The 23,250-nt window shown below is 36.8% G+C and overlaps 1 protein-coding gene across 2 annotated transcripts in view; it reads left to right on the forward strand.

The window, feature by feature from the left end:
- Positions 1-13,692, forward strand: part of LOC116258698 (protein LAZ1) — a 42,883-nt gene extending 29,191 nt beyond the window's left edge. The window contains exons 7-9 of one of the 2 annotated variants that reach the window (XM_031636019.2): positions 2,562-2,823; positions 12,408-12,659; positions 12,767-13,692. In XM_031636019.2, coding sequence (XP_031491879.1) covers positions 2,562-2,823; positions 12,408-12,659; positions 12,767-13,120 — 868 coding nt within the window. In that variant the 3' untranslated portion in view covers positions 13,121-13,692. Of the gene's footprint in view, positions 1-2,561; positions 2,824-12,402; positions 12,660-12,766 lie in introns of those variants that run through there. The other variant, XM_031636021.2, reaches the window with a different exon arrangement.
- The last annotated feature ends 9,558 nt before the right edge of the window (positions 13,693-23,250 follow it).

Here is a 23,250-nt window from a genome sequence, read left to right on the forward strand (position 1 = left end):
TTTTCAGCCATCGCAAATCTGTCCACAAGTGATCAACCACCACCAGGAAGAAAAAATATATATATATATATATATATATAGAGAGAGAGAGAGAGAGAAAGAGACTGATCAACAATAACAAATGTCCCACACAACAACGTTAGATGCGCAGCAACAACCAGACAATAGAAGAGGATAATAGAGTGAAGATGAAGCAGCCCTCCTCTTAAAAAAAAATACCCCACGATAGCAGACTGCTGTCCAACTGCTGACAGCAACCCCACGACAAAAAAAAAAACCAGCAATTCAACGACAAAAAAATCCTGCTAACAGCAAACTCACAACAGGAAAAAAATCCACACTGCTTGTACTGCTCCAACCAACAACTTGTGTATTTATGCATCTAACATTGCTGTATCACAGATTATTTTCCACAAATCATGAATAGCGACAACAAGAAACTTTCAACATAAACTGCGACAGAATTCATAGAGAGCAGTCCTCCACTCGGCTGCTTTGATCATAGAACACATCAGACCATAATAAGTTAATCAACCCAGACTCCCACACTGCTGCGATAATATATGTACTTGTTTAATTCCACGGCTGGAGTCTATTCACACATATTTCATAGCTTGAATGGACTCCTCCACATGGTTCCATTGCTGGAAAACAGTCAACTAGAACAGACGAGAAGAGAAGGAGAAGGAGACGGAAGAGGGAGAAGGAGAAGGAGATGGTGGAAGAGATATATCTTGAGAAGAGAAGGAGGGTCGCCGGCTGTTTGCTTCACGTTGCCAGAGTAATGGACGTTCCTTGCCTGATTCACGACCCAGCCACTTGCTTCACGTCGCCAGTCACGTTATGGCTCTGATACCATGTTGCAGCTGTGAGACTTGGAGAGAGAAAGAGTTGCAGCCGTGAGACTTGGATAGAGAAAGCTTAATTCATTCACTAATCTCTTTATAATGGAGATTAGGGTAGAAAAGAGATTTACAGATTACATCAACCTAAAATAAAGAAATGATTAAAGAGGTATAACTCTTGAATATTACAAAGAGCCACCTGGAAACATAAACTCTTCTAATTCAACAAAGACAATGTTTCTTTCATAGTTTCTATATATAATCTCATAAAAAAAATAAACAAACCAAGACAATGTCTTTTTGTGTGGTTTGGATCGGTTTCGACTCGGAACCGATCCAAACGTACCTAGTCCCGGTACCAGTACGCCGGTTTGGGTACGTGGGCTCCCCCACGTACCACTGTGACTTAGGTTATGAATATATGCATTATCATAAACTTATATGTATCATCCATAAGCTATGTCACATAGGTACGGGTACGGGTACAGACCATTTTCAAAAAATTTGGGTGTGGGGGTACGGCCGTACACACACGCGGACATATATATATATATATATATATATATATATATATATATATATATATATATATATATATATGTCAAAAAATTTCAAAATGAATAACATATTCATAAATCATGATCCAAAACACAATATGGAAGTAATTAACATATAAATATATCAACTTTCTTGATTCTCCATCACATCATCAAGATTAGAAGGAGCAACAGGTCACACTTTTAAGATATATTGACATCGCTATGGTTATGGCTCACACTATTATCAAAGAGTCAAGTTATAGAGAAAGGATGAATTTTCGAAACATGTATGGAAGATTTTAAATGAAAAGTTGTGAGGAACTATGTACAAGAAAGGTTTAGAGTGAAAAAGGAAACAGGAAAAGAGAGGGGAATTTTTAATTTTCAACTTAAAAACTGGACAACTTTGGACTAGGTCAAAGTTGACCGAGTCTGAAAATGGACAAAAATGATCCCGGGTACATTGACCGTACCCGGTACTGCGTTGACCGCACCTTTGCCGCACCCAGGGCCGTACCCGTACCCGTACCGTTCGGGTACTCCTCCTTAAGAGGAGTACACGTGTGACATAGTCAATAAGTTTGTTCTCCTCTTCTTGCATCTAAAGAAAGGACAAAGGAAAATATCGAAGTTGCTAGCTGGAACTCAAATTTGGCAAGATTTTGTTGCAAATTGCAATTAGTAGGATAGAGTAATGCATGATAAAATGGCTTCTACACTACAATTCTGATATTATCCAAATTCCAGTATTTCATTTCCTTGCCATTTCATTTTCTATATCTTATCTAAAATGGTATATAGAAACCTAAATCCATACTTGCATTTCTGTTCTAGCCCTATTTAGTCTACCTTGAATCCAAGTTTTCTTGAGGATGAATCCAGTCTTGTTCTTGCTATTGGGACTGAACACAAGTCAAGGTTAGGGATGGGGCTAATTAACAGCAAATCTTTTGCATTAATAGTGAAAATACTTGATAACACGACACTGATAACTGTAGTGGAAAAACAAGGGATGTCAATGTGTATGGGAAGAAATAGTAAAGCAATAAGTAGCAGTTTCAGTCATGAAAACGTGTTCATTTTAAATTGTGAATGACTGTTCTTGTATTAGACCTCTCAGAAGCCTTTTCGTCTGTTATAGTATTGCTAATATTTTCTGCAATTTTTGGTTTTGCAGGTATATATATATGGCGATTGTTCTCAATTTCAGCCAATCATGGGCACTTTATTGTCTAGTTCAATTCTATACTGTCACCAAGGATGAGTTGGCACATATAAAGCCTTTGCCAAAGTTCTTGATGTTCAAGTCAATTGTATTTTTGACGTGGTGGCAAGGTGTGGCAATTGCAATACTTTATGCTTTAGGTTTATTCAAAAGCCCTATCGCCCAAAGCTTGCAATTCAAGTCTAGTGTTCAGGACTTCATCATATGCATAGAGGTAAACATGTCACTTAGTGGGTAAAAATTTATTGCAAAGCAGTTCAGTTATTTGCTTTGTGCATATTTCATGAATACATCACCTTCTATGTCACATATCATATGGTTATGAGTGCTGGTGCATACACGGGTTTACAGAGTAAGATTTTAAACAATAAAAAGAAACATTAATGATTCATAATTTATGAATCATGAAACATAAACTAATAAAGTAGCTCCATCCATTCTATCATATTTTTTTTTTCAGCTTTTATTGGCTTAAAACCATTTGCATATTCATATCATTTGCTTGTACAAAGAAAATATTAATAATGACATGCTTATGTCATTGGATATTTGTATCATTTGCAAATTACACATATATATTGGTAGCATCTTTATACTAAATTCTCTTTATGCCCTTCAGTTGGCCCAGTACAAACATATTTGTATTATTTGCATGCCCCAAAAGAAATATTGATAATGCATAAAAGACAAACAATTGTTGCAATGAAAACCAAGGTTGGTTGAGGAATCCTTGATTTCTCTGGTCATTCCTTCCAGAGAAGATTTGGCAGCCAATCTCAGTACCTGGGTTTGGTTCCATGTTAGTTTTTCATACCAAACATCATTCACACAAAAGAGAAGCCATGAAAAGCAAGGAGCAAAATCAACCCCACAAATTCCATTGACTGCTGTGTCAATAAGATTACAAAGGTACTTTAGGGTACAATTGCCATTAATAAGTGGCACCCCCAGATATTATAGATCTCGGTATGGAACTCGGTCATGTTCCGTAGTGTCTTTTGACATAACACATTAGAGATTAGATTTGCTTATTGGGAATACTTGGTTGCCTTTTTTATATATGCAAAACTAACAAAAAGAATCAAAATGAAAGCAACATTTAATAAACAAGTGATATAAATAAAACATTATCTAAGACACACGAACACGGTAAAATGGGCCGCGTACCGGTGTCAACACTCCGACACGCTGATCCCGACACTTGGACACGACAGGATACGTTTTGGATTGGGTCAGACCCGGTCCGAACCACTTTTCTAACCCGATATTCTTTTTAACCCTCGACTTCTTTATGCTTTCACTCTCGACCTTTACCCTCGACTTGTGATAAACAATGTTTTGTTTGAGACTTTCTTTCTTATGACTTATGAGATTGTAAGAGTGAATTATTAGTTTAATGTTTTTTATTTTATTTTATTATCATTTTTATTTTTTTAGAATATAACACGGTGTCTGCGTATCCTAAAATTTTGAAATTGTCATGTCCGCGTACCCGTACCCGTGTGACATAGAACATTATATGTTAATGAACAATAACTCTAAGAATATAATGAAGGTGGAAAAAATTAAGTCAAAGTAAAATTAAGCAGTTTGGATATAAAAGGTCCCAAGTGTGTCAAGTACTAGGAGTGAACACGAGCCGAGTCGAGCTCGAGTTCAGCCAGCTCGAGCTCGACTCGATTAAGGCTCGACAAATTTGAATGAGCTTTTGTAAAAACTTGCAGTGGCAGGGAAAGGCCCTGCAGAGTTAGAGGAAGAATCTAACTTTAGAAAAATAAATACAAAAAAATTTCCAACCCTTAACCCGATCCAGAGGGCTCTAAGAACAGAAACCCTCGCTCCTTCCTGTGAGGGTTTCTAAAATGGGAAAAGTTCAGATTTTGAAACCCTCACTCGCTCGAGCGTTGGGGTTTCAAGAAACCCTCGTTCGCTCAACCCTTGTCGAGCGAGGGTTTTGAAGGGTTTCAGAAACCCTTTGAGCAAGGGATTCAAGAAACCCTTGCTCGCTTGAGTGATGGAGTTTCAGAAACCCTCGCTCAAGCAAGCGAGGGTCTCAAAGAGAAACCTACTTGAGTGAGGGTAGCTAGGAGAAACCCTCACTCACTCAACCCTCGTTGAGTGAGGACTTCTAAAACTCACTTGAATGAGGATTTTCTGAAGCCTTTATAGTTTCATATTGAGAAAGAGATTGAGAGACAGAATAAGTGTAGCACCTTGGCTGTTGGCTGATCTGCAGCATAGGAGAAGCCAATGTGCAGCCTCACCGATCGCCTGTCGTTGGTGCCGGCCTCCCATTTGGATGAAAACGAAGAAAGTGAGGAGAGAGAACACATGTCCACAAATGAAACTCAAAACTGAAGGAACATAATAAGTAGTAATTGCATTTTGCTGTTTGATTTTTACTCTAGCAGAGTCGAGCTTAAAAGTTCGAGTTCAGTGAACTCGAACTTGGCTCGACTATGACGAGTCGAAATACGAGCTCGAGATCAGCTTGTGTACTAAAACAACCGACTCGTACTCAATTTTGAACTATGTTTTAGCGAGCCAAGCTCGAGTTGGTCGGCTTGTTGTTCGCTGCTGCCAAGTACCCATTTTAGGTCGGGTACGGTGACACGGGTACGTGGACCTTACTGAAGTACCCATGTAAGTTAGCTGAAAAATTACCTAGCAAAGAAACTTAAAAGTCAGTTCTTAATCGTAATTACTAGTTTACCACCAAAAAAGCGGACCCTGAACACATAAATATGATTTTAAGTTCCAAAGCATGGTTTTGATTAATTGAGTCATGCTGATCGGTAATATGGCTTGATCTATAGAGTCAGGAATGTTGACCGTACCCGGTGCGGTCAACGCCGCACCTGCACCCGTACCGGTGTCGTATCGGTACCATGTGGGTACTCCTCCTTAAGAGGAGTACCCGTGTTGCATAGTGTTGCACGAGAGAGAGAGAGAGAGAGAGAGAGAGAAGGTTTCTGTTATTCCTCACGTAACCCTAATCTCATATTTAAAGAGATTAGGATGTTGACAACATATTTACAATTTCAGTCCACTAAAGTGCACTAAAACAATAAGTAGACCCTTGTCCACTTTCTAATATTTCAGAAAGACTCAAATAGACTCTAGAAAACTTTGACACTCCCCCTCAAGCTGGAGCATAGATGTCAATCATGCTCAGCTTGTTACATCCTCTCAAGAAATCTCCAATGGGAAGAGCCTTAGTAAACATATCAGTTGCTTGATCTTCAGAGGAAACATGAATCGTGCTAATGACTCCTTCTTGTACCAAGTCTCGAACAAAATGACAATCCACTTCAATGTGTTTCGTCCTCTCATGAAAGACAAGGTTATTTGCAATGTATGTAGCAGCTCTGTTATCACAATACATCTTCATAGGAAGTTTCACTGACATTCCCAATTCTAGAAGCACTGATTTGACCCATGACATTTCAGCTGCTGTTTGAGCCATCGCCCTATATTCAGACTCAGCACTCGATCTAGCAACCACATTCTGTTTCTTGCTCCTCCAAGAAATAAGATTCCCGCCAATAAAGACGCAAAAACCTGTAGTAGATCTCCTGTCATTTACTGACCCTGCATAATCAGCATCACTATATGCTTCTATGTCCAAACATTCTCCTTTTTTGAACCATAATCCCTTTCCCGGGGCTGATTTCAAGTATTTTATCACCATTAAAGCAACCTCCCAATGAACTTTTCGAGGTTTCTCCATGAATTGACTAAGCTTATTTACATCAAAGCTAATGTCTGGACGAGTGATGGTCAAATATAAAAGTTTTCCTATCAGAGATCTATAAGAACGAGAGTCAAAATCCTCTGATTCATCATCGTGCATATGAATTCGAGGATTCATAGGAAGTGTAGCAGGTTTGGCTCCCAATAACCCTATTTCCTGCAGAAGGTCAAGAACATATTTCCTTTGAGACATCACAATCCCTTTACTACTACGAGCCACTTCAATACCAAGGAAATAACGAAGTTGACCAAGATCTTTTGTGACAAAGTGTTTCTGTAGAAACTCCTTTGTCAGAGCTATCTGTCGAGTACTTTCTCCAGTGTGCACAATATCATCAACAAATACAATCAATATCATTATACCAGAAGTCCCTTGCTTGATAAACAACGAGTGATCAAGCTGGGATCTTCGAAATCCACATTTAGAGACAACCTCACTTAGCTTATGAAACCATGCACAAGGACTTTGTTTAAGTCCATAGATAGCCTTTTTGAGTTTGCGTACCTTGGAACACTCCCCATTTCGTTCAAAACCAGGTGGTTGTTGCATATAGACTGTTTCTGAGAGATCACCATATGGAAATGCATTTTTCACATCGAGTTGAAAAAGAGGCCAATCTCGCTGAACTGCGAGAGATATAATTAGACGAATAGTACCTAATCGTGCCACAAGAGAAAATTGTCTCGAAGAAATCCACCCCATAAGTCTGTGTATAGCCTTTAGCAACAAGACGAGCTTTAAATCGTTCTACGGACCCATCAGAATGATATTTGATGGTGAATACTCATTTGGAGCCGACAACATCACAATTCATCGGTGGGTCTACCAAGTCCCAAGTCTCCCTAGAAAGAAGAGCATCCATTTCCTCCTGCATAGCGTGTTTCCATCGTGAATCTAATAAGGCTTGGTGGTGAGAGGTCGGAATAGTGTGACTGGCCATAGCTCGATCAAACTGCACCAAACTTGTGCTCAAATGGTCCATAGAAACCGAGTTAGAAATCGGATGCCTTGTGCACTGCCGCTGGCTCTTGCGAATAGCAACAGGTAGATCATCAGCAGAATAGTCATCATTTCTTCTTGAGTCATTTCTATCATTAGAACTTACCTCATGAGAAGACTCTGGTGGGCGGTTTGGAGAGGGACCTTGACGCCGAGTATAGACTATTGGAGGATCAAGAAAACGATCACTTGATAGTGGTTGAGAGGACGGGATAGACTCAAATGATACTGGGGGAATGGGAAGAGGAACAAACATGGGAAGCTCAGACACAGTGGTACTTCGAGCAGAAAAATAAGGACAAGACTCAAAGAATGTAACATCCGTACTGACAATCTCTTTCTTGGTATGGGGATCAAAACATCGATAGCCTTTTTGATTGGCAGAGTATCTAATGAACACACATTTGACAGCTTGGGCAGCAAGTTTGTTTTTGTTTGGGCCCAAGATGTGTGCAAAACAAGTGCATCCAAATACTTTGGGAGGTATATGAAATAATGGTCGATCTGGATATAGTATTTGAATGGGGATGCGTTCTTGGATAGTAGACGAGGGCAATCTGTTGGTGAGATAGCATGCAGTAAGAATAACATCACCCCAAAAGTAGGCAGACATATGAGTATGCAACATAAGGGTACGGGCCACATTTAGAAGCTGTCGATGTTTGCGTTTTGCAACACCATTTTATTGGGATGTGTGGGGACATGTATATTGTGGTCGAATACCATGATTGACATAAAATTGAAGTAGGACAGAAGATTTAAATTCAAGAGCGTTATCAGCGCGAATATTTTTGACAGTAACACTAAACTGAGTTTTTAATTCATTGATAAATTTCTGAAGAATACAAATGACTTCAGACCTATCCCATAACAAAAATACCCAACTAACTCTAGTAAAATCATCAATCAGAACTAGGCAATACCAGAAACGTGAACGAAAGGGAACTCGACTTGGACCCCAAACATCAACATGGAGAAGATCAAAAGGACTTTGACTCGATGGACTCTAACTGAAAGGGAAACTACTACGTGTATGCTTGCCTAACTGGCATGCATCACATAAGAAAGACTCTGATGTAGGAATATCTAGAAAAATGTGACGAAGCTTGGACACAGAGGGATGACCCAGTATGAGATGCCACTGCAAAGGAGAAGGCTTCGATGTGAAGGAAGATGCAGCAACATCTATAGGGACAGAAAGGAAATAGAGCCCCTCTCGTTCATGGCTGCCACCAATCATCTTCCTAGTTTGTAAGTCTTGAAAAGAACATGAACCAGGATAAAAAATGACTCTACACTGTAAATTTTTAGTCAATTGCTTAACAGATAACAGGTTAACAGGAAAGCGAGGAGCATATAGCACATGTGTAATGGTGCCCAAAGGTGTGAGCTATATATCACCACTACCCAGAATAGGGGACAACTTGCCATCAGCCAATCTGACATGTTGTGGTTTAGTGAACCTGGTAAATGATAAAAACATATGTGGCTGATTACAACAATGTTTGGATGCTTCTGAGTCAATCATCCATATCATACTTGGGTCACTGGTTGGGGCACCAATAGAGAAAGCCGATTCTATTGCTGCATTGCTGGTCGAGGTAGGGGTAAACCTTTGAGCTAGAACCAGATCATATTCCTCCTTGCTTAAGTTGAGAGAGTATGATGAAGGTAGGGGAGAACAGGTAGTAGACTCAACCAGAGAAGTTGTAGCCTGTGAGTAAGTTGCATTAGATGAAGAAGACCCTTTCCCTGCATTTGTCCTCCCTCCACCACGTCCTGGTTGACTGGCAGAACGTAAATGGGGAGGCTTGTCCCAACATCGGTCCTCTAAATGACCTATTTTACCACAATAGGAGCATTGAAATCTGTCACGTCCTGCACCACGCCCCCTAGTTCCAACAAACGAACTATGGCCACGTCCTCCTGACATCACAAGTGCAGAGACTGGTGTCTCATGCGTAGGCTGAGTAAGAGTGACTGCAAGACGACTCAGCCTATTATAAGTATCTGCCAAGTTTGGAAGATCACTCCCTGTGAGAATTTGAGACTTCGCCACAGAATATTCTGTAGATAACCCAGAAAGAAACTTTACCACCATACCAGTTTCAAAATGTGATGCATAACAGTGCTTGCAAGGTGGGCGAAGAGCTTTTAGCCGTTTATATGCAGCAGTTAATGTGGCAAAATATTATGACAGATCTTGATCTCCTTGCCGATCTCCTTGCCGTATGTTACAGAGCTTCTCTTCCAATTGTAAAATTTTAATAACATTAGTAAAATGAGAATATGTTTTCTGCAGGAAAGACCACATATCTTTAGTTTTAGTGTAGTATGCAATTGTTGGAGCTATGCGAGACTCGACACTATTCATAATCCATGTCATTACAATGTTATTATCTTTCTCCCACGCGGCATATTTCCCTTTTTTCTCAAGAGGTTCATCTTCTTCAATAATATATTTCTTCCTATGACCAGCCAAGACATCATAAATACCCTAGACCAGATTTCGTAATTAGAACCATCAAGTTTAATTGTGGTTCCATACGAAAAAGAGTTACCAGCCATCTTGTATTCATAAAAACTTTCTGATCTACTACTTTCAGCCATAAAAAAAACTGACACACACTAGTAGGGATGCAGCAGTCAAAAAACCACAGAGAAATATATTTCTACTATCCTCAGAATATCATAAGAAGATCACATGCTAGATAACAAAAAACATGTGTAATCACAGAAACTGCCCACGTCTGAAAGCATAACAGAAAGTAGAAAATAGGTTACTGAATTTTGGTCGACTGCAATGGATTTTCAGTTTCAGAAAGAACTGATGCTTTCAGCCGACTGCTTAAACCTTCAGACGACTGCTGACACCTGCTGATTTCTGCTGCCTTCTGCCGATTGTTTACACCTTGAAAACTGATGCTTTTAGCCAACTGCTTACACCTTCAAATGACTACTTATAGCTGCTGATTTCTGCTGCCTTCTGCACCTTCAGAGAGAAATAAAACAGAGACAGCTATAAACCTTCTGATTTCTGTCTTCTCTTACACTATCAGCAGAACACCATCCACGTTTCCCCATTTTTTTATTGTTTTTCTGAAAAGGACTGCACGATCATCACACCTTACGCAAAAAAAAAAATCCACAAGATCTGCTGTTCCTCATATCAAACAGCAGCCATGAGAATCTGACATAGGCATGACCAGTCCTTCTCCACGCAGCACACCCAAACTTTATTTCTTTACCGCCTCCTTGTTGGTGGGTAAGAAGAAATAAAGTTGGGCAACGAGAGGAGGAAAGTGAAGGAAGACGCCGGAGGAAGAAGTCGCCGGAGACAGAGATCACCGGAAAACTTACTTGGTTGTCGCCGCCGGTGGAGGCTCTGATACCATGTTGCACGAGAGAGAGAGAGAGAGAGAAAAGGTTTGTGTTATTCCTCACGTAACCCTAATCTCATATTTAAAGAGATTAGGGTGTTGACAACATATTTACAATTTCAGTCCACTAAAGTGTACTAAAACCATAAGTAGACCCTTGTCCACTTTCTAATATTTCAGAAAGACTCAAATAGACTCTAGAAAACTTTAACACATAGATTGGAGTCTTGATTGTGCTCGTGCATGCATGTTCGTAATACCTTCACACACCCACACAAAAGTAAATAGGAGGTTGTTACGTGGACTTGGAGCATCAACGTTTGGCATGTAGTTCAGCTGGCTGACTTTTAGTTTGGATAGTTGAGGTCTTGTACTTCCTTTAGTCTCAGTACAAAAGCAAACGTGAAAATATTCCTTCTCTAAGCTATAAAATCATTTAAGATACGAATAGTCATCATAAATTGTTAAGCTAAATAAGTAAGAAATGCATTTGATTCTGAATATTGACAACTTACTAACATTTGATATTGTAGATAATAAGACCTTTCTATGAGCATTTTCTGTTAAAGGTATAAATATGAGGGTGCATGAGGCATGCAGTTTGGTCACCCCGACTTGGTAATGTCTTTGGGCTTGATTTTGGCTCTATTAACAAAGCTTATGCATTAGCTCACTAGGTTTGCCAACTGTCACAGACACAAATAGGAAATTGGGTTTTATGTGGATGTCGGTGGAAGATGCCCACAAATTGGCATGGAATCCAGCCCAAATACACAGAACAAAATGGAATTGAAGGCCAACCAGGCAATCACCTAGAAGACTTGTGTATTAAGGCATACAATACACCAATAATGTATTATAATGCTTAGAAAATGTTGAATTACTGAAGGGAGTAATTTCTCCTATAGGTGCAACAAAGGAGGGAGAACTAGTTACGCCAGTACCTAATGGCTAGAATTCTACCCATTGAGAGCTCGTCAACAGCCAGCCCCTACGTCAAAGGCCATTGATGACCTTACAATAGACTGAAAGAAAAATAAAACAAAAAAAATACTAAAAAAAGACGAACAAAAACAGAATTACATAATAATAAACCTATATACATAGTATATCTAATCTACCAATATCTGGTGAATTGAACATTATATGCGTACTCCAATTTTGGGGTTCCTATATCAATAGAATATATGATGCTTGGAGTCAAAATTGGAGAATCCACGTGATTAGGTTCCTAGACAGTTTCATCTTCAAACCGTTGTGCATAGGTCAACTTAATTAGAACTATGCGCAGTATGGCTTCCTAAGAGACTTCTGTTAGATGAAGCCCTTTATGCTTCAGGTGTGGTTTTTCCAAATTAGAAAACAATAAGTCTCTTCCTGCTTGAATAGTCATATGCAAAGATGAGAATTCCTTTTCATAGGTCATGATTAAATGATGTCTTGCATAGTGATTTCTTGTTGATGAAGGGATACCCTGGGGCAGTTATTCTTAAGAAGGTATGTCTCGGCAAGTAAATCACATTAACGTTGCTATTTGTATGCTCTTTGATTTTCAGTTGATAAACATCAGTTGCAGTATATATATTTGTTTCCTGGCATTAATTTGTCATTATGCTTGTTGATGACACAGCGTAAATCTTAACAGCCTGATATTCATCAGTGCAGATGGGTGTTGCTTCAGTCATTCACCTTTACGTATACCCTGCTAAGCCATATGTGATGATGGGTGACCGTGATTCAACAAGTGTTTCTGTCCTTGGTGACTATGCAGATATGGATTGCCCTCCGGACCCTGATGAGGTTAAGGATAGTGAGCGCCCCACAAAGCTACGATTGCCCCAGCCTGACTTTGACAAAAAGAGTGGAATGACATTGAAAGAGAGTGTTCGAGACATCGTCCTTGGTGGTGGTGAATATGTAAGCTTTCATTGGCTTTGGGATGTGAGCCTTTCTGAAAAAGTGCTATTCATTTTTCAAAGTTTTTCTAGTGCTTTGTTAATGCGGTCTAGTTTTGGCTTGTTTAGATTGTGAATGATGTCAAGTTCACAGTTACCCATGCTGTAGAGCCTGTGGAGAAGGGCTTCACGAAGATCAATGAAAAATTTCATAGGATTTCCCAAAACATAAAGAGGAGCGAGAGGGAGAAGAGGAGGAGCAAGGATGATAGCTGCATTGGTGAATCCACTCCTGCTAAACGAATTATCCGAGGTATAGATGATCCTCTTCTCAATGGAAGCGTGAGTGACAGTGGTGTTTCAAGAAGTAGAAAACCACGTAGAACGTCTGGATACACCAGTGCAGAGAGTGGTGGTGAGAGCAGTGATCATAGTCATGGAGGGTATATAATCCGAGGAAGAAGATGGATCACAAGTGATTAGGTACAAAGCTGGAGTGTGAGATTAGCAGAATGTGAGGGTGAGCATATGCTAAAGCAAGTAACTTTCTTGATGATAGAATCTTCTGCATTTTCCCCAAAAAAAAGGAGGAGGAAGCTGGTTGACTGAAGCTAGGGAAGAATGGCAACGATGAAGTTTCTGAGGTTGCTGTTGAAGAATGGCTTCTTCAATACTGTTGGGTTTGCGAGTTCTAAGGCTTGACTACTGAATAGAAATCCACTTGGTGAAGTTTCAGTTCCTTTCTGTTTCTTTTGAAAAGAGTAGGTGGTGGAACAAATACCATGGCACCTTGACTTTTTTGTTGTCGATGGCTGAACTACTGTTGCTCAGTATGATGGATGAGCATCCACCAAGTCGTTCCTGGTGATTGTACTGCATTTCAGGCTGCAAGCGCTACTATATCACTGCGATCGTCATTAAATTTATCCAATTCACGAGGTGGCTGCTTGATGGTTATAAAACTACCCAGTTTCATTGTAAATTATATTGCTTTATTATTTCACATTCAGGTGGATGAGTAACATTTCTCTCTCCCTCATCAGAAGTATTTTATCCCTCGATTGATAAATGTCACTGTTTTTAGCGCTGGTAGTTTTCTTCTCGTGCAATCTGCTATTCCAATAGAAAGAATGCATTTCAGGTGACAATCATCCTGTTGAATTGTGGACCAAGGTTCAAGCTTGTTTGTCTGTGAGCTACCAAATTCAACTTGAAACTCAGCAAAACTCCAATCTGCGACATCTCAAATCAAATTTGAGAAAAAAATATTATAGGTGTTCGGAGAGGGCCAGTATACGCTTGCCATAGACTGTTGCACTAATTTAGATTTTTCTTGTTCAATATCTAAATTGAAAAATGGACATGTAAAATTGAGAGGTGATTAAATTCTAAGGTGTCTTGAAATTGATTGAAAGGTACGAACTTTCACCTCATTGTAAATTTCCGAAAGGTATTAAGCTCTATTTGGAAAGTTGCAACGGGGATAGCATCCCCTTTTAATTTGTATTTAAAGCACTTGTACATGGTGAAGGGCAAGTATTTCCTTACCATTTATTTTACTCTCCCATAAAATATTATTTTGAGTGCATTTCTATGGGATTGGAAAATTATTCTTCACCTCGCCATTGTGTTAAATAGGACATTTAAGCCATTGACGAGCTAGGTTGCTGGAGTCCCTGAAACAAAATCACATATTAGAAAATCATGGCAATCGACGGCAACTTTATCACAAATATGTCAACTTCTGTGTTTATATTTAATGAAGGCTTTTGATTTTTAGCCTTAAAATGAAGGCTGTTTGTTATGTAAGAGCTTATGGAGTTTGTATGACGTGGTTATGAAGAGTTCATTAATGATATAATTCTTGCATTATTAACCACGCAAAACGGAGAAAATGTGAGAGATCAAGAGAAATGTATAAGGCACTACTTGGGTTAAGTACCATATTTCCCTAAATCACGAATCAACTTTTTCCAACGAGGCTTGGAGATGCCTTGGAAAATGAACTTCAATGTTTAAAAAAGATGATGTCCATCAAACTTCAAGCATTAGGGGGCTATTTTGATATAATCCATTAGACTAATTCTCACGATTTGTTAAGATCATCAGTCAAATAAGGCGTTTGTACGATATAGATAAGGATCCACCCATGGTAGGTAAGATCCAAATGGAAATCAAATGAAGGGAGTGGTTGCATGCGGCAACTGCTCAAGAACATATTTGCTCTATCATGATGGATAGGGATATAGACGTTGTCAACGCATAGATGATGTATGCCTATCACCGTTTGAACACAAACCTATAATTGGTGATTGCTCAGATGGTGAAGAAGATTGAGAAACCGATTTAGACATTCAATCATAGAGAAGAGATTTTACCTGCATCCCTCTCTTAAGCATGCTCTTTTTGCAATAGCATTGTGGAATATGAATTTTTTCTTATAGGAAGGTCCAATGAGCAAGGGAGGATCAGACAAGGCAAAAATCAAACAATGTGCCACGTGGTCGACGAATCACACAAGAGAGAAATAACCCAGTGTGGCCCATGGCTAGAATACCGGCAACTGATGTAAGGGTTTGCCTATCAAGCTGACTTGTCTTCCAGTCAAGTAAGCTCAGCTGGGCCTTTCTCCTCAAGTAGATGCTCTCGGCATTGTATGAGAGGTGATGCACATGGCCGAGGTAGCTGATTGATGGTGCATGGCTGTGTATGGGCACAAGAGGAGGATTGCTTTTTTGCCTATGATTGCTTTTTTGTCATCATTGTCATCAACAAGTTAACTTGATCTTGTAACTCAATAATTTTCTGTTTGTTTTCTTCCATTTCATGTTCCTTTTCAGCTTGTTTTACTTGTAGTTCACGTATTTTTTCAGCTTGCCTGGCTTCAAGTTCACATATGCTCTCAACTTGTCTAGTTTCCAATTCACATATTTTCTCATTGTGGATGGCATCTATTTCATCCACCTTATTGCATAAATGTTCCACCTTTCCACGAAAAATCACATTTTTGTGCCCTTAGTTCTGTTTGACTAGGAATTGCACTAAAAAGCTGTGATGGTTTGACTCCCATCCCATATGTGTGCACTCGTCCATATTTTTCTTGCCCCATTACTTGTGAAAGAACATCATTTGGAGATGGTCATCTTTGGCTCCTTGAGGTGGTTTAGAAAATGCTTCATTGATCTGAGCTTGTAAATTTGTGTAAGTTCAAAAAATGTGTGCATTTAGTACCTTTAAACACAATCCATATTAATAACAAAGAACTATGACTTATAGCTGCTTCACTAGCGGATGGATTATAATACTCTTTTTCTACTTGTTCAATAATAATGAAACTTCAGCGCATGAAGCCTCTAGTGCATCCTCTGGAATCTGCATACAACAAATAATTAATAACAGAAATTTAAGTAAATAATGACAAATAAGATAAAATTTGATTAATGAGACTACATTTTCAGCTCGAAATTGAGCAAAAGTTTTTTGTGCAAGGAGTAAGAGGAAACTTTGACATTGCATGGTTTGCTTTATTTTTTCACTTTGCTACTGCAACAATATCAAAAATCAAAACCTGATGAAGTTAAAACCAAACCCAATTTGAACTATGTCGTACTCAAATTATGCAACAAAGAGCGAGAGTGAGAGAGAGAGAGAGAGAGAAAAGGAAATATTATACAAATTTTTCTACACAGCCTGTGGTCTTCTACTTTCAAAGTGTTGAATCAAGTACCTCTATTGATCTTTAGGGATTATGACCTTGCAATGTTGCATACAATTATCCAAAGTTCTATATTTTCTGTAAATTTTTCTCAATTTACACCTCGAACTTTTTTGTAAAGTTTGGTACTCTTTCATCACCCATGTATTTGTAACACCAGGGACTTCGTATTTTTTCTGCAAGACAACAATGGAAATATATCATTACTAATGGAAAAACATTTTGTATTAAACATAAACAATGAAAAAAAAAATTACTTACCAAGACACGATGTCACACATAATCCTTGCCCATATTAGGTAATTCTTTTCATTTGTAGTAGGTAAGTGTTGTGACTTGAGGATTTCATACCAATGTACTGATAAATATGCTCAATTTCTAAGCATTTTCACATATTAGTTTACTATGCTTGTTAACCTCCACTTTGAACTTTTGTGAACCCAACCTCATTGTATCTAAAGCACAAGAAAGGCCCCTTGTTTTCTTTTGTGGAGGTTGTTGACCTAAAAGTACAATAGATGAGTAAGCAAATAAAAACAAGTAAAGATGTAAGTAGCTATGACTAGAAGTAATTCATACTTGTACTAGCTTCATCGCCTTGCATTTGTACATAGTTGCACATATCATGAAAAAATTCCACTCTTATCCATCTATGACTAGACAAACAGCTCGAAAATGAGAACCATATGAGATAATTCAATCAACAAACCACTAACAAAATAATGAAACAAACTAGCCTAAATTTGCATGAGTCTGACCATACTCATTAATAGCATCACATGATTTAGTATGACTAAAAGTAGAATTTCTTTTTTAGTACCAAATTGAAAGAACAACAAACCTGGAATAGGCTGTCAAACACAAAAAATTGAAACAAAACTAAATACATTCAATAAATACCTCATTAATAAATATGACATTTCAAAGTACATTTTTTTAATTATTTATACAATATGTCGTACTCTAAAAATGTTACATCATTTGATAGTTCTTTGAAAGTTCAATCAATTGTAGAGGATGTGATGGCAAACAAAGCCGGCACATCTGTCCGAACCCAAGAAATAACATCATCAACAGTCTCGGACAATTCAAGGTCATAAAATTCACTATCCCAAGGATGCAAATTTACTTCATCGATCATTTCATTTGACGTAGTCTATTCACTTTGCATGTCAAACAAGTCTTGAGGCTCCACTTTCACAACGACTTTCCAATATGTGCCAACAAGTCTTTTACATAAAAAACTTGTTGAACTTGAGATTCAAGCACAAATGGTTGATCATGGACAACATGTATATTTAGAGTTCACAAGAACAAAACTAAACTCATACTTCTTTATGCCTCTAGAATGTCAACTTAAAATATCAAACCATACGCATTTAAACAATACAAACCTCAAAACGCCATAATAATCAACTTCAAAGATATCCTTAATAATACCATAGTAGGTATCTAAAAATGTGACTGCAACAGTCACCAAATGAATATGTAGTAGAAATAGGCACTAAGGCCAAGTGGGAGAATAAGAATCATTTATTCAATAACTAGCTGCTATTCATAACAACTTACTTTGTACAAGGAATAGTGAGATATTTATAGAAGAGAAGAGGGGAAAGGCTAGAGAGGACTAGCCATTGGACTAGTTCCAATGGATTGAAAAAAAGCTGTTGGGACTAGACAAAGGCTAGAACAAGGACCAAAAAAATAAAAATAAAAATAAAAAACTTAAAAAGATGACCTATCAATAATACATTATTAACAATAATATTAATACATATATTAGCCTATACCTATCAATAATACATTACTAACAATAATATTAATATATATATTAGCCTATATATATTTATATCAAATGTGCACACATAAACATATGTAATATATGCATACATGTACCCTATTTTTTAACACCCACTCAAACTTATGGTGCTATCACCGAAAGTTTGTCTAAAAGAAAGTTTAATCTGAGAGAACATAGAGGCTTAGTGAAGAAATTAGCCAGCTGAAACTATAAGAAAACATATGGAAGCTTGATAGTTTTCTTCAAAAGAAAGAGACTTTCTATTGCTTTTTGCACTTCTATGAGATGAATGATTCCCCTAAAAAAAATGCAAAATCTAGTGGTTGAGTGTCTGGCATTTGGATCTCATCTCCAATCAGCATTAGTATAAGCAATCAAGTTTAGAGAACAAGAAGAAGCCATAAATTCTTCCTTATTTATTATCCCTTTGATGTATCTAATGATACAAAGAACAACTCCCATATGAATAGAGTTGATGGAACATGTTGAAATTGACATATTGTATGAACCGCATGAGCAATATCAAGACGAGCAATGCTGAAATATATTAAAGATCCCACAAAATTGTTGGTAGGGAGTAGGAATGGTAAGAGCAACTTCATCATCAATTTTCATTTTGCTTCCTACTACTTCAAGAGTTTCCGTAATGTTATCATCTGTTATACCTGACTTAGCAATAATCTTTGCAGAAAACTTAGTTTGGATAAAAATAGCCTCTAATGGAATATGCAACTTCAATTCCTAAAAAGTAAGTTAAAAAACTCAAATCTTTCATTTCCAAATGTTTTTTGTAGTAGGTTCTTACATTCTTTAATTATTTTTTTGTCACTACCTGTAATAATTATGTCATCAACATATAGTAGGAAGATTATGATACCTACAACAATATTCTTGACAAATAAGGCAGTCTTAGTCAAAGATGAATGAAATCCATAATTAGAGATAATTGAGTTAAATCAATCAAACCGAGCTTTAAGGGCTTGTTTGAAACATATAGGGCCTTCTTAAGTCTTAAAACTTTTTCTTGTGGAAGTAAAAAACCTGGTGGTGCATCCATATAAACTTCTTCTATAAGATCTCCATTTAAGAATGTTTTTTAATATTCATTTGATAGATTTTCTTGATTTTAGCTATAGGAGCAAATATTTCTTCATAGTCAATTCCATATTCTTGGGTATAACCTTTAGAAAGAAGCCTAACTTTATATCTTTTTTAAGAGCCATCACTTTTCGTTTTCACCTTTTTAGCCCATTTGCATTCAATTGTCTTTTTTCCAATGGGTATATCTTGTATTTCTATATTTGATCATTTCTCAAGGCATTTAATTCTTCTATCATAGCATTCCTTCCCTCATTATATTTTGAGGCTTCACTAAATGTAGATGGCCAAAAGTGAGAGTGAATGACGTTGATTCTAGCTCTATATGTTGGGGTGAATGTCTGATATAACACAGGGTTGCTTATATTTCTAGTGGATCTTCTAAGGTTGTTTTCATTTGAAGTAAAATGAAGATCAACAGTTTCATGGTGTTCTTATTCACCAATATTTTGCTGTCGGTTTATTCTATGATATGTAACTATGTCATTGGATACTCCACCATCATTTCTTTCATTAATATTACTATCATCAATCTCATCATACATTTTGTCAACACATTGAGAGGGTACTTGAATGGAAAAAAATAATTATTGTTATTTTGTGGTTCTCTACATTTTTCAAATCCACTTTCTTTTTATTAAGCTTTACATTTCTTGAGACTATGATTTTGTCTTTGATTGGGTCATAGCATTTCTGGCCTTTTTGTGTTTTGTAATCACCAATGAAGACATATTCAATAACCTCTGAGTTCAGTTTGTTGCTCTTGTCATTTAAAACAAAATATCTGCATTCAAAAATTCAAAGTCTATTGACATTGAGTTCATATTTAAATAACTTCTCAAAAAGAGTTGTATTCTTTAAAATTTTTGAAGGCATTTTAATTGTGAGACAAATAGAAGCAATGGCTGCTTCAGCCCAAAAGTTTTTAGGTATATTTTTTGCAATAAGTAGGGTTATTGTTGTTTCAACTATGTATTTATATTTTCTTTTAGAAAGTCCATTTTGTTGAGGTGTTCTTGGACATGATTTTTTATGAACTATTTCACAGTTTTCCAAATATCTTTTGAATTCATTTGAAATTTATTCACCTCTGAAAGCGGTTCTTAGGATTTTTAATTTAGCATCAAATTGTGTTTTTACGAAGTTGTGAAAAAATTTGAACACCTCAAATACTTCATATTTGAATTTTAGGAAATATATTCAACAAAATCACATAATAAGATTACCCTCCTTTTGACATAATAGGAGAATGGTAGAGAAGAAAGGAAACTTCTTTGTCCAAAAGATAAGGATTTCATTTTTCTATGTATGCAATCATTACATTTACAATTCTCAGTACAAAAGTCCTTGGTAGGAGTCATTATAGATAATTTGCTAATGTTTGGATGACCTAATCTTTGATGCCAAACATTGATGTCAACATTTTTGATGTAGTTACAAAAGTTTTCTTTGGAAATACATAAATTGTTCATGTTGTAAAGATCACCCTTTCTAAAACCTTCTCCAATCAATCTCTTGGTTTGGTGATCATGCACTAAACATTTACTTGATAAGAAAACTATATCAAAACCAACATCTGAAATTTGGGATACAGAAAGTAAGTTAAGATTAAGTTTAGGGACATAACTAACTTTTTGGTATTAAGAATTTTTGTTTTTTCTTCATTTTTTTTTAAATTTTCAACTCCTTTAACATTCAAAGACATTCCATCAGCAGTAAATACATTTGATTCATTTTTTGCTTATTCAAACTTGACAAAGAAGATATATTAGGTGCCAAATAAAATGAAGCACAGGAATCTAAAAGCTAAAGGACCATATCGAGAGTGTTGGAGGTGGATGCCGTTGTTGCTAGAGCTCCAGAATTTGACTCATTTATCATAGGTTGAAGAGCTGTTATAATTTGATTCGATGTTATGGAGATTGACGCAAGTTCACATCCTTTATTTTGAACATCTGCAACCTTCTTGAGAGCTTGATCAAATTGTCTAGGATTGTGTTGCCCACCTTGAGAATACGAACTTCTTCATTTATGAAAATTTATTTCATAATTTCACGATTGTCCTTCATTTTTTGTTTCCTTTCAATTTTGGGCAACTAGGACTTATGTGACCCTGTTCATGACAAAAAAAATGACAAACAATCTTATATTATCCTTTATTTTGATTTTTAAAGTGAGGGGGTCTATAAGATCTAGAGTTGTTTCTGGGTCTAGAAGTGGCTATAACTTTGTCTTATTCTTGTTTGAAAATGAAAACAATATCTATTTCTTTAAAAAAAATCATTCTAGTCTCTTTTCCACTTAGTTTGGTAAGAATTTCATGAATAAGTGAAGGAGAAGCTAAGGATAATAGGGCTCATTTTATTTGTTCAAATTCGGGTCTTAGCCATTGAAGAAATTGAAAAAATCTAGATTCATTAACTTCATCTCTTCTAGTATCATGACATTTGCAACTCATTCTTAGTTTAGGGCTAAGTTTATCTAATTCACTTCAAACACAAAAGACTTTCATAAAGTAATCTCTTACATTTTCCTCCCCTTGTTTGATATTTTGAGCTTTTTGAATCAATAGATACTTCTGAGCCATGTTTTTTTAAGTAAACATTCCTTTGAGGTATTCTCATACCTCACTTGCCTCTCATAGTACATGACATTTTGGGCATTTCTAGGTTTGGTGCTTCCATAATCCAATCTTTAATCATTGAGTTCTTGGCTTCCCTATCATCTAGTTTCTAATAATATTCATTCATAACATTTCATTTTTCTTCTTCATCTAATTCTTTCTCAATCCTATTTTCTATTTTAGTTAACTTGAGAGAAGGATGTATAGACATACCTCTTATGAAGCCCCATAAGTATTTTCATTTGATGTGTATCTCCAAACATTTAGTCTATAAGATATAGTTAGTTCCATCGAGCTTGTATGAAGCATGATAGCTCCCTCCCTCAATCAAAATTTTGGAATCCTCCATGAAAACTTCTATAAAGGACTAAGTAATACTTTTGGATGTTTCACCGAATAGTTGGTGGATGATAATCAACTGATTTCTTAAGATTTAGCAAAATCAGTTCCAAAAACTGGGGCTATAATAACTTCATACCAGATTATGTTTAGAATTAGATGTATACTTTGGAGTGCAGCAATAGACCAAGATCAAAACTGCATAATATGAGGTGCTATTTTAGGATGAATATCCTTTCTCAAAGGTGCAACAGAAAGAAATAGAAGGTAACTTCACTTAGAGGTAGACAATCCTTGAGAAGATTCCACAAACAGGTGGTGTGCCACGTGAGAATGATAGCGATGAATAGGTAGAAGTCTGATGATTTAGTCTTCAGAAATAAAAACAGCAACCCAACTTTAGAAATCCTATAAATAATCAATCCAACCAGGGCTTTGATACCATGAAAATGTGATTGCAACAGTCACCAATTAAATATGCAGCAGAAATAGGCAGTAAGGCCAAGTGGGAGAATAAGAATCCTTTATTCAATAACTTGAAAATTGTTGTTCATAACAACTTACTTTCTTCCAGGAACAGGAACAGTGAGATATTTTTACAAGAGAAGAGGGGAAAGGCTAGAGGGGACTAGCCATTGGACTAGTTCCAACAGCTCATAAAAGAGTCGTTGACTAGCTAACGACTAGAACAAGGAACAAAAAAATAAAAATAAAACACCTAAAAATATGACCTATCAATAATACATTATTAACAATAATACTAATACATATTTCAGCCTATATTTATATATGTAATGTACACATATAAACATAGGTAATATACTTGTACCTTATTTCGTAACAGTATCTTCACCAATAACTGGATTTTTATCTCTTGCATTAGAAGTTTGTGCAGTGACAACAACACCATTATTTTGAGTTTTTCTCTTCCATTCTCTTTTAAATGTATGAAATCAAAATCCATTTGTGATAAAGCCATAATATTTTTTCACCACTTTTTGAAGATAGTGAGAGAGCCAAATATGTTCATCATCCAC

The sequence above is a fragment of the Nymphaea colorata genome, chromosome 8, assembly GCF_008831285.2.
Source record: "Nymphaea colorata isolate Beijing-Zhang1983 chromosome 8, ASM883128v2, whole genome shotgun sequence".
Classification (NCBI taxonomy): Eukaryota; Viridiplantae; Streptophyta; class Magnoliopsida; order Nymphaeales; family Nymphaeaceae; genus Nymphaea; species Nymphaea colorata.